At 46.9% G+C, this 12,482-nt stretch overlaps 1 protein-coding gene across 10 annotated transcripts in view; it reads left to right on the top strand.

Moving 5' to 3' along the window:
* Positions 1 to 12,482, top strand: part of CATSPERD (catsper channel auxiliary subunit delta) — a 91,965-nt gene that overhangs the window by 72,709 nt on the left and 6,774 nt on the right. For all 10 annotated transcript variants that reach the window (XM_077121040.1, XM_077121042.1, XM_077121044.1 and 7 more), the window contains 4 exons: positions 1,390 to 1,442; positions 6,728 to 6,802; positions 7,220 to 7,348; positions 11,199 to 11,382. In XM_077121040.1, the coding sequence (XP_076977155.1) occupies positions 1,390 to 1,442; positions 6,728 to 6,802; positions 7,220 to 7,348; positions 11,199 to 11,382 (441 nt within the window). The remainder of the gene's footprint in view (positions 1 to 1,389; positions 1,443 to 6,727; positions 6,803 to 7,219; positions 7,349 to 11,198; positions 11,383 to 12,482) is intronic.

Genomic DNA, 12,482 nt, shown 5'->3' with positions numbered 1-12,482 from the left:
AACAGCAACTCCTGTGGGCATCCCTGAAGGGAGAGGAAGTGAGGGGACCTCCCAGGAAATTGTGGTTGAGATTGACTTTTCTTTGAAGATTCACAGCCTCTTTAAAAAATGGAAATAGGGTGTACAGGTGGCTCAGGGGTAGATGCTTGCCTTCCATGTGGGAGACCCGGGTTTCGTTCCCAGACCATGTACTGCCTCCCACCCCTCCCCCCCAAAAGGAAACAGATCTTGCATTCTGTTCCATGGTAATGCCGTGCTGGTCTGAACATGCATTCAGCTACTTGCAAAGACCCAAAATCTCTCTATCTCGGGGCTCTCGGGCTGCCACACACCCAGTTTGGAAAGCATGTCTCTAAGCCCAGCAGGCTGACGCCCAAATTGTCTACTTTCTCTTCTTTCCTGTCGATTCCTTCCAGCCCATTCCCCCATTCGCTTTTCCTGTGCCTTCTATGTGCTGGTTTAAAACAAACAACAACAAACAGAACTTTAATTGTAAATATAATACATATACAAAGCAAAGAAAGAAAAAAGTAGTAATTTTCAAAGCACACCTCAACAAGTAGCTACAGAACAGATCCCAGAGTTTGTGATGGGCTGTCATTCCACCATCTCAGGTTTTTCCTTCTAGCTGCTCCAAAACACTGGAGGCCAGAAGGAATATTAATAGAGTAAGTCAGCAGCCGTACTCATTTGTTAAATCCCATTTTCTCTGCTATACCTCCTCATTCTCCTTTAATCCTTCTCTCAGTGTACAGGGATCTTTGGGCAACGTGCGTTCTGACTTTTCCATGTTGAGAAGGGGTATCCACCCTAAAGGACAGGGAGATAGAATTCACTGATAATCTTGCCGAGGCCGGTGCCTCTGGGTTTCAGGATGTATCTGACCTAGGAACCTTCTGGGAATTACAGCTCCCAGGAAGGCAAACCTAATGAGTGAAACCTTTATAGAGTCTCAGCTCGAGCCCTAGGTGTTTTTTGTTTTGCATGGGCAGGCACCAGGAATCGAACCCGGTCTCCGGCATTGCAGGGGAGAACTCTGCCTGCTGAGCCACCATGGCCTGCCCCCTGGGTGTTTTTAAGAGTCAACAGGAGTGATGTTGGTTGGGGTTTAGCAAACCTGTGTGTGCTGGGGTTTTTGTAATTCGGGTCTGGTTCATGCACAGCTGCTAAGAGGAGAGCAGGCCCGTGGCACAGTTGGTTGGTCAAGCAGTCTCTTAGAGCTTACCCTCCCTGCGTCCATTCATGGTGGCGATATGTCCTTGGCATCCGGACACTGTCTTGGGGACCATGAGCAGCTCTGTGTCCAAACCCCTGTGGTGTGACCATGTCCTGAGCTGGGTTTTCACAGTGGCTCTCTCTCTCTCTCTCTCTCTCTCTCTCTCTCGGCAGACGGCTCTCATTTCACTTGGCTGTGACCAGGACAAGAAGCTCGTCATTCAGAAGTAAGCATGCTGACATTGGGGTGGAGAGGTGGGGCAGGGGACGGGCAGGAGGAGTGGCTCGGCAGCAGGTTGGAGGTTGCCGAAGCTGGGAGATGGGGGCTTAGCCCTGCAAGAAATTAACCTGCCTACTTTTTTTTTTTGCATTATTTGTTTAATGTTTCATTGCCTCCTTTGATGACAAGCTTTATGACCACCACACACTACAGCCTAAGGATGTGCCTGTCACGAGGTAGACACTTAACAAAGACTTTTTTGGAATTAATAATAGTGAGGCACTAATGAAGATCTTACCCTCGAGTCTTGAAGCAATTTCAGAGATGGGGCAGGCTCAAGACTTAAAAAGAGGAGGTGGTGGGCGGTGCTATGGTGGCTCAGTGGCCGGATTCTCACCTGCCTTGCCGGAAACCTGGGTTCAAATCCTGGTGCTTGCCTATGTGGAAAGAAAAACGTGGTGATAAAACAGTCCTCAAGAGGAAATCTTAGAAGAAATCTGAAGGCCTGTGGGTGCAGTGAGTCTTTTTATAATCTGTTGCCCGAGTTACACTGATGCTGCTTTTTCTGCATTTGGTCATCAGTTGACATGGCCAATCCCATACAACAGCTTGACCAGTTGGATTCAAAGATACTTGGCACCTCTTAGCAGGTTGGTGTAGCAGTTATGGAGGATGTCCAAATAGGGTATATTTGCCATGTTTTTTTTTAAACAATTTTTATTGTGAAATATAATCATATATTTAAAAAAGCAATACATTTCAAAATACATTGAAATGTATTTTGCAGTTATAGAACAGATTTCAGAATTTGTGTATGGGTTACGTTTCTGCAATTTCAGGTTTTTCCTTCTAGCTGCTCCAAGACACTGGAGACAAAAAGAAATACCAATATAGTGATTCCGCAGTCATACTCATTGGTTAAACCCTATCTTTTCTATTGTAACTTCTCCTTCTCCTTTGAAATTTCTCCCAGTCTTTCTGCCTAATAAGCCTAATAAGTCCCTAGGCTTATTTTAACTCTTTCATGTTGGAAAGGGCTGTGGATAATATGGGTTTGGGGGATGGAACTAGGTGATGTTCTGGAGAGGCTGGGCCCTCTATTTTTCAGGACTTCTGTGGTCCAGGAACCCATCTGGAGGTTGGAGGTTTCTGGAAAGTTACCCTAGTGCATGGAACCTTTGTAAAGTCTCAGATAGAGTCTCAGGTGGCCTTTAAAGTTAACAGGAATGGTTTCTGAGCCTACCTACTTTTGTATATGTTCAACGTCGCCATCACGAACATTTCAATAAGCAAAAATAAGAGGGTAAGTTTGAGTCTATAACCTGTTGCTTTTCCTCCTTCACCTGGGTTGCTCGGACGTCTTCCTCCTTCTCTCTAATGGTTTGCTCATTCTCTGTCTTCCATTTTGGCGCCTGAATTCCTCATTTTGGTTAAAATTGCTGTGTCTTTTGCTTTAATCTCTTGCTTAAAATTTTGGAAAATTTGCCTCTGACCTCCAGAGGTTTCCCTGGGGAATGGAGCTGTAAGTAAGAGTCCAAGAAAAAAAGAAGCCAGTGCTGAGCTGGGAAATGCATAACAACCAGCTCTGGGCAGGGGGCTGATTTGCAGCATTTTCCAGCTCCCAGTGGGGTAAACACTCCCACCAGGGTGGATTTTGGGCTCTCAGTGGGAGGCACCCCATGGCTCAGAAAGTTCCAGAAGATTTAACAGCCGCTGGTTCCCAGGAGCCAGCCTCAGTAACCACCACTCCCGGGAAGAGCACACAGGTGATGCTTTTACCCATTTTTATGTCCCCCCACCCCCATCCCCCCAAAAAAGGAAAAGCTTTACTAAATTAATAAATTACATATAAAAGCAAAATGCTTTGGGCATAAAAAGAGCGGGGAAGGTATTTGCCACACATATAACCAAAAAAAGTTAAAGGACTTGAATCCAGGATTTGTAAAAGATTTCCCACATACTGATTTTTAAAAGACGCAAGAATAGACAAGAAATAGGGGGAGGGGATGGGCAGAAAAGTTCAGATAGGCACTTCAAAACAGAACAAAGCAAAACACACATGCAGTACATACATCGGCCCTCCGCAACTGAGAATTACCTGGCCCAAATGTCAGTCATGCCGAGGTTAGGGAGTTTTGATCTTCAGTTAACGGGCTCCAGGGAAGGGACTCGAACGTCCTGCCCTTCACCTGATATACGTGCGCTGCCCGTTCCTTGGGGGATTGAATCACACACCCCATGCCATCTCAATCTTAATCCTCATCCCTCTGGGGTGAACCTGCCATACTCAGATCGTCTGAAGAATGGCCATATGGAATTGGGGAGGGGGGCCCTTAATTGAGCATATGGCTGGAGGCCTTATAAAGAGAAGTCACAGAAGGCTGCGGGAGAAGCCAGAGGCCGGCAGTCAGGGGAAACCAGGAGAGAGAGAGAGAAGGCCAGGCAGAGGTAGAGGTGCAAGCCAGCGCCAGCACGCTGCAGACTTCCAGAAAAAGCCTGGCCTCTGGAGACCTTGATTTGGGGATGTCTAATCTCTGATGTTGTGAGCCAATAAATGCTCGTTGTTTAAGCCAACCCATCGTGTGGTATTTGTCATAGCAGCTCTGGCAAACCAAGACACCTACTTATGTTCCCCCTTTTATCATAATGGGAATGATAATCTAATATGTCTAAGATGTTATGCCTAGTTTTTAAGTTATTGGGTTACTTTGCCAGCTGCTGGAATGCGATATACCTGAAAAGGAACAGCTTTTAAAAGGGAGAATTTATTAAGTTGCAAGTTTACAGTTCTAAAGCTGTGGAAATGTCCAAATTAAGGCATGTAGAGAAAGATACCTTGGTTCTAAAAGGCCAATGATGTTCAGGGTTTCTCTCTCAGCTGGAAGGGCACATGGTGACGTCTGCTAACTTTCTCTCCAGGAATCTTAGCAACTTCCCCTGGGCTCTGTCCATTCTGTGTGTCTGTCAGTTCTGGTGGCTCTAAAGCTTTTCCCAAAATGGTTCCCTCTTAAAGGGCTCCAGTAAGTGACCCCACACACAATTGAAGGGGTGGAGAAACACCTCCATGGAAACCATCTTCTCAAAAGTTACCACCCACAATTGGGTGGGCCACATCTCCATGGAAACAATCAAAAGCTCCCACCCAGCAATATTGAATGAGGATTAAAGAATTTGGCTTTTCTGGGGGACACAACAGATTCAGACAGAGTTATTGAGGTGGAATCCACACAACACGAATGTTACCATTTTAAAGTGAACAATCCAGTGTTGTTTGGTACATTTATGATATTGGGCAGTCGCCACCTCTAACTAGTTCCAGAACATTCCATCCCTCCAAAATAAAGCCTGTGACCATTGTCACTTACTCCCAGTTTCTCCCTCTCCCCAACCCCTGGCAACCACCAAATCTGTGCATTTGTCTGTTCTGAACAGTTCATATCAATGGAATCATACAATATGTGACCTTTCCTGGCTTCTTTCATGGAACACAATGTCTTCAGAGGTTCACCCATGTTGTCACATGCATCATCCATCATCTTTTATGCAGCTGAATGACAGTCCATTCTGCGGGTGGACCACATTTTGTTCCTCCATTTATCTGTCGATGGACGCTTGGGTTGCTTCCACCTTTTGGCCATTGTGAATACTGCCGCTGTGAACATCGGTGTGCAAACATCTGTTAAAGTTCCTGCTTCCAGTTCTTTCAGTTCTCTACCTGGTAGCAGGATTATCGGGTCATATGCTGTTTCTATCATTAGCTTTCCGAGGAATTGCCGCACCGATGTCCACAGCAGCTGACCGTTTTACATTCCCGCCGGCAGTGAGTGAGTGCTCCTATGTCCCCACAACCTCTCCAACACTTGTTATATCCCATTTTTCACGATTGCCATCCTCAAGGGTATTAAGTCGTATGTTCTTGTGGCTTTGATTTGCATTTCCTTAATGGCTAGTGATGCTTGAGCATCTTTTCATGCGCTGATTGCCCATTTGTATTTCTTCTCTGGAGAGATGTTTATTCAAGTCCTTGGCCCATTTTTAAATTGGATTGTTCACCCTTTTGTTCTTGAGTTGTAGGAGTTCTTTAAATGTTCTGGATATTAGACCCTAATCAGATATATGGCTTTAAATATATTATACCATTCTGTAGGTTGTATTTTCATTTCCCTGATAATATCCATAGATGTGCAAAAGTTCTTAGTTTTGATGAGGTCCTGTGGTATTAGATTCAGGTGTCAACTTGGCCAGGTGAAGGCACCTAGTTCTGTTGCTGTGGACATGAGCCAATGGTACGTGAACCTCACCTGTTGCCAATTACATCTGCAGTCGGCTAGGAGGCGTGTGTGCTGCAATGAATGATGTTTGAATTAATTGGCTGGTGCTTAAATGAGAGAGTGCAATGTAGCACAGCCTAAGCAGCTCAGCATTTCTCATCTCAGCACTCACAGCTCAGCCCAGGCCTTTGGAGATGCAGAAAGAAATCACCCTGGGGAAAGTTGTCGGAACCCAGAGGCCTGGAGAGAAGGCCAGCAGAGACCATCCTGTGCTTCCCACGTAAGAAAGAACCTCAGTGGAAAGTTTGCTGCCTTTCCTCTGAAGAACAAAATAAATCCCCTTTTATATAAAGCCAATCCATCTCTGGTGTGTTGCATTCCGGCAGCTAGCAAACTAGAACAGGTCCCATTTTTACTTTTATTTTGCTGCTTGTGCCTTTGGTGTAAAATTTAAGAAACCATTGCCTAACGCAAGGTCCTAAAGATCCTTCCCCATGTTTTCTTCTAGGAGGTTTACAGTATTAACTCTTATATTTAGATCTTTGATCCACTTTGACTTAATTTTTAATATGGTGTGAAGAAAGGGTTCACATTCATTCTTTTGCATATGGACATCCAGTTTTCCCACATACCATTTATCAAAGAGACTATTCTTCCCCACTGAGTGGAAAACCAATGGGTCATAGATGTCATGGCTGGCTCACCCTTTTTAATAGCTGCGTAGTATTCCTTTGCATGGCTGATGGGCAGTCCCCATCTTTAGGGCTATTTGGGCTGTACACTGGGCCTCACGTACCTGTGCATACTCCTTCAGGCACCACCAGGGCTTAGGTAAACTTTGGGGAGCGAATTGCCATAATGCCGTTCCCAGGGGCCAGACGAGCCTCCCCTCTCCTCCCCCTGCAGCGATGCATCAGGGGCCATTTCCCACAAACCCCACATCAGGGCTGGGACCTATGAGGGTGTCACCCTTGTTCCAAGCGAGGTCGGGCGGCTTCTCACCATCATCTCTCACTCGCAGCAAAATCTCAGCCTGCTCCAAAGGCGTGCTCGACCCGGTGGCCCTCCAGGATAACTACAGCTACATCATCGAGAGGTGAGCCCAGGCTTTCCCTGACAGCCCCTTCCTATCCTGGGACACCCCGCAGCCACCGCAGCCACCCCCACCCTCGCCATCTGATGGAGAATGAAGAATTGACTTTTAAATTGGTGCCTAGCCAAGAAAGCATCCTTGGAGAGGCAGCGGATGGGCAGAGGCAGCCGAATGTCCAGAACGGAGGCCATAAGCAGCCGTGGGGACATGTGGGCAGAGGCGTGTCTGTGTCCCAGGCCTCTCGTGGTGAGGGGGGACATGCAGGATATCCACAGGTGATTTTGAGCCCTCCACGTGCAATGCCCCTCCACTCTATCGGAGCCATCACTGTGGATGGAGAGCAGAGTGAGGCCGGGGACCCTCAGGGGTCTCAGGCTCCTTGTGGCCCTTACCCTGAGTCCACCGTCCCCTCTCCCACAGGGCGTCCTACGACCCCAACTTCCTCGGACAGAAGGCGGCCAAGGACCTGGTTGTGCCTTACCGATACGACCTGCTGGGCTGCCCCCGCCTCGTCTACTACGACACCCCGTGGCAGCCCGTGGTGGAACTGTAAGAGCCCCATGGGGAACCCCACCCCCCTACCCCATGACAGCGACAGGGCCGGGTCCTCTCCCATCCCAGGCTTCCCGTCGCTCTCCGGAGAGAGAGCCCACCCACCCCTTCCCCTTTGACCTCCGCACACTGCACCCCACCCCCACCCCCCACCCCCCATGCGAGATTACTCCATGATCCATTATGTCACCCACGGCCGAGAGGAACCCCAGGGCACTCACCATGTGTCTGCCGGGCCTCGGAGGAAATGGATTTCAAACTCAATTGCAAAGGATTCGATTCAGATAACCACATGGTGCCACGTAGCTCAGCTCCACACCTGGCACATGGTGGGCCCTGGGTGGACAAACCAGCGTCTCCCACATGGCAGGCAAGAATTCTACCACTGAAATACCCTCGCACCCCTGGATTGGCTTTTTTTTTTTTTTTAACCTTTTTATTGTATAGTATGACATATATTCAAAGCAAAGAAATAAAAAAGCAATCGTTTTCAAAGCACTCTTCAACAAGTAGTTACAGGACAGATCCCAGAGTTTGTCATGGGCTACCATACCATCCTCTCAGATTTTTCCATCTAGCTGCTCCAGAATATAGGAGGCTAGAAGACTTAAATATTTTTTATCATCAGAACTGACTTTTTTCCCTTCTTTTTTTTTGTGAGAAATAACATATATGCAAAAAGTAATAAATTTCAAAGACAGCACCACAATTAGTTGTAGAATATATTTCAGAGTTTGACATTGGTTACAATTCCACAATTTTAGGTTTCTACTTCTAGCTGTTCTAAGACACTGGAGACTAAAAGAAATATCAATTTAATGATCCAAGTATTCATTTGTTAAATCCCATCTTCTCTATACAACTCCACCATCACCTTTGATCTTTCCATACCTCTCTTTAGGGGTAGGGAGATGGAACTATGTGATGTTCTGGAGAGGCTGGGCCTTCTAGGTTTCAGGACTTATCTGGTCCATGGACCCATCTGGAGATTGTAGGTTTCTGGAAAGTTACTCTAGTGCCTGGAACCCTTGCGGAATCTTACATGTTGCCCTAGGTGTTTGTTAGGATTGGCTGGAATGGTCCTGGTTGGACTGAAGCTTGCATAAGAGCAACCTCCAGGGTAGCCGCTCGACTCTATTTGAACTCTCTCTGCCACTGATACTTTATTAGTTACACATGGAATTGTTGATCTCAGTGCCAGGGCCAGATTCATCCCTGGGAGTCACCTCCTATGCTGCCAGGTAGGCTTTCACCCCTGGATGTCATGTCCCATGTAGGGGGAAGGGCTTACAGAGTTGGGCTTAGAGAGAGTGAGACCACATCTGAGCAACAAAAGAGGTCCTCTCTAATTAATCTTAGGCATACATATAGGTAGGCTAAGCTTCTCCACTACCTACAAAAGCTTCACAAGAGTAAGCCTCATGATCGAGGGCATGGCCTATTGATTTGGGTGTCCCTAAAGTTTGACACAGTATCAGAGGATTCTCTGATGGTAAGGTTTAATAGTTCCATAGTCTTTCTCACCTCCCTCAGGGGACTTTGCCAATACTTTTTGATTATCTGCTTAATATACTCTAGGGGTATCCAGGCATTACATTAAGCTGTACAGGATTAAAGGACTTCTTTATTACTCTGGGCTCCCTGCGTTTCAGTTGTTCAAGTGAGCTATACAGATAGGTTGAGTTAGATTATGTGCTACACAAACTTTTGATTCCAGACCAAATAAACCTTTCTTCCATTGGTCTCAAAGAGTATGTGTGGTTCTAAAATATAGACACTGTCTTCGTTACCCCATGTTCTGAATTGCTTTAACCCCAACATGATCGGCTTCGTTCTTATCTCTAAATATGGATCAGCTTTTAGTAAGGGGATTTGTTTAGTTAAAAATTTATAGTTCTTCAGAGGAAAGGCAGCTAGCTTTCGTCTGAGGGTCTCTGTCACTGGGAAGGTGCACGGTGACGTCTCCTGGCCTTCTCTCCCAGTTCTGGGTTCCAACGGCTTTCCCCAGGGTATTCCTTTCTGCCTCTCCAAACATCTAGGCTGAGCTGCAAGTGCTGAGATGAGGTCAGCCGAGCTGCTGAGCGCTCTTCTGACCTCTCCCTTTTAAGCCTCCAGCTAATTAAATTAAACATCACCCACTACGGAAGGCACACCCCTTAGCCAACCACAGATGCAATCAGCCATAGATGAGTTTCACATGCCAATGATTCAAGTCTCCAGCATGGAGCCAGCACCATCACCTGGCCAAGGTGACACCTGAACCCAACTGCCACAGCCGTGATGCCACTCCCGGATGAAACCGCAGGGACACTCCCTGCCATGCCCCGCACTGAGGATGGTAAACTTTAAACCAGGCCTGTTATGTGCCAGACCCTTGGGCTGGGCACCCCAAGGCTGAGCCCAGTGTCCAGTGGTTGACCGAGGACAACTCCCGAACTCGGAGCTGCCCATGTGGTGGGGTTCCTGCTCTCCACGGTGAAGGTCAAGGAGAGGGGCCGGTCAGAGGAGGGAGTGAACTCCAGCCTGGCACCTGGGAGACACTCACTGCCGAGTTGAATCAATGAGTGACTCACCTAATTAATGCACAGGCGATTCGGAGGCCACATCAAGGAGGTGATGCCCCAGAGGGTCTGTTTGTTTAAAATGCAACTTTACTGAGATATATTGTATATTCATATGCCGTATAATCATCCAAAGTGGTTCACAGTGTCATCATATAGCTGTGCATTTGTCATCACAATTTTCGAACATTTTCATTACTCCAAAAAATCAAAATGAAAATAAAAGTTAAAAAAGAACACCCAAAACATCCCATCCCCTTCACACCCCCTACTGTTTATTATTTTTTTTATCTTTATTTTCTTACTCATCTGTCCATACGCTGGATAAAGGGAGTGTCAGTCACAAGGTTTTCACAGTCACACGGTCACCCTGAAAGCTCTATAGCTGTTCATTCATCTTCAAGAACCAAGACTATTGGGTTACAGTTCAACAGTTTTGGGTGTTTCTCTCTAGCTACTCCAACACATCATAAACTGAGAGGGGGTATCTGTATAACGTATAAGAATAACCTCCAGAATGCCCTCTCGACTCTATTTGAAATCTCTCAGCCTCTGAAACTTTATTTTGTTTCATTTCTCTTCCCCCTTTTGTTCATGAAGGCTTTCTCAGTCCCATGATGCTGAGTCCCAGCACATCCCCAGGAGTCAGGTCCCATGTTTCCAGGGAGATTTACACCCCTGGGAGTCATGTCCCTATAAGGGGGAGGGCAGTGAGTTCACCTGCTGAGTTGGTTTAGAGAGAGAGGCCACATCTGAGCAGCTATAGAGGTTATATATAAGAGGTTCTCTGAGGATTTCTCTTAGTCATAATTATAAGTAGGCTTAGCTTCTCCTTTACAGGAATAAGCTTCATAGAGGCGAGCCTCAAGGTGGAGGGCCTGGCCCAGCAACAGAAACCCAGGTGTTTTTGTATGTCAAATTGCAACGGGGATAACATAATGTGCATCGAAAAATAAGGATTTTGAAAACCTCTAATTAACAGCCCTAAATGTGTACCTTCTTAATAGCTGCAGATGTCCTCAGAAAAATATCTGGGTTCGGTGTGCAGGGTTTCGCTCATTTGTTCATTCATTGACAATAATATTTGGTTTATATGACATTAAAAGTTCCTTCTGGTTTCTGCTCGTTAGGCCCCATATCAGAGCAGCTGTTTGTGGCCACCCCCTATAAAACATACATGCCCCCCCCTTTGACCTGGCCCTGCCCCGCCCCACCCCCGAGTCGTGCTGTGGGCCAGGCCTTCCCCAGCCGGCCCCCCGCAACCATGCTCTGTCCACGCACCCTAGGTGGAAAGAAGGAAAGTTCCAGGAGTTCATCGACGCCGAGTTCGTCCTGCTGGAGGTGAACGGGCTGTTCACGTACACGTACTCCCTGACCGCCCAAGAGGCTCTCTGCACGTCCCAGCCGCAGAACTGGAGCACAGTGATGGGCAGCACCGGCCACCGAGGGCCACTCGCCTGGAGCAGAGAGGTAACGCTCCCCAGAACATCCTGGAGATGTTCAACCAGATGGCTGCGACTGATCGCGTCCTGGGTCAGGTGCAGATGGGAGGTGGGCAGCCCCTCTAGCATGCTGGGGTTGGGGGGGCTGAGGATGGGGAATTAAGGCGGGCAGGGTCCTTCGGCACCAGCCAGACAACCCCGAAGACATGAGTGCTGTGATGTTCGTGGAGCACCGCTGACAGTCCCCAAAGTCCTAAAACTATCCAAATGCCCATCTCTGAGGGGCTGGTGAAATCTACAGCCTGGTCCACCTGGCAAGCATTTCTGTAATGCGAACCTGTTAGCCTGCGTTGGGCAGATAAGGGCACGATGTTAGTATAGTGAAGAAATTATGCCGGATCTCCCCTGAGTTTTCCCGGAACCTTAATTGCCTTGCATCAGGCCACAGCGGGTGGGGGCACAGTGCTCCAACATAGCCCCAAGTGGGAAGCCATTGACAGATGGCCCTCGTTTCCCCCCCACCCCCGTGTGTGGCTGCTTTGGCTCACTTTTGTGTTTGCTTTCTTAGTGGACAGCCTCTACCGTTCCTTTTCATCCTCCCATGAAGTGGGTTAAAGCCACAGATTCAGGATGTTCAATTTAAACCACATGGTAACCACAAAGAAAACATCTAAAAGATACATAGAAAAGGAAATAAGAAAGGATCAACATGTTTCTCTACCAAAGATCAGCTGAACACAAAAGGCAGCAATGGAGGAAATAAGGGATGAAGAAAAGGTATATGTTCTACAAAAAACAACAGGCAAAGTGGCTGAAGTCAATCCTACCTTATCAGTAATTACTTTAAATGTAAATGGATTAAATTCACCAATCAAAAGGCAGAGAATGGCAGCATGGATCAAAGAAGCATAAACTGACCATAGGTTGTTAATAAGAGAATCACCTTAGACCCAAAGACACAAATATTTTGAAAGTGAAAAGAAGAGAAAATTAGAAAGTCATATTAATTTTTTGTGCTTATTTATGAGGAAATGGCCCTGACTTTTTGTGCTAGTGTTTGTATTTGCATTTGCTTTGTCAGTGCTCAAAGTTAGATGTCTAGGCTTTAAGAGGTCATCCCAATACTAC

This window comes from Tamandua tetradactyla, chromosome 11 (genome assembly GCF_023851605.1).
Source record: "Tamandua tetradactyla isolate mTamTet1 chromosome 11, mTamTet1.pri, whole genome shotgun sequence".
Taxonomy (NCBI): Eukaryota; Metazoa; Chordata; class Mammalia; order Pilosa; family Myrmecophagidae; genus Tamandua; species Tamandua tetradactyla.
The sequence above is the reverse complement of the archived record's forward strand: the minus strand, read 5'-3'. Positions and strand labels throughout refer to the sequence as shown.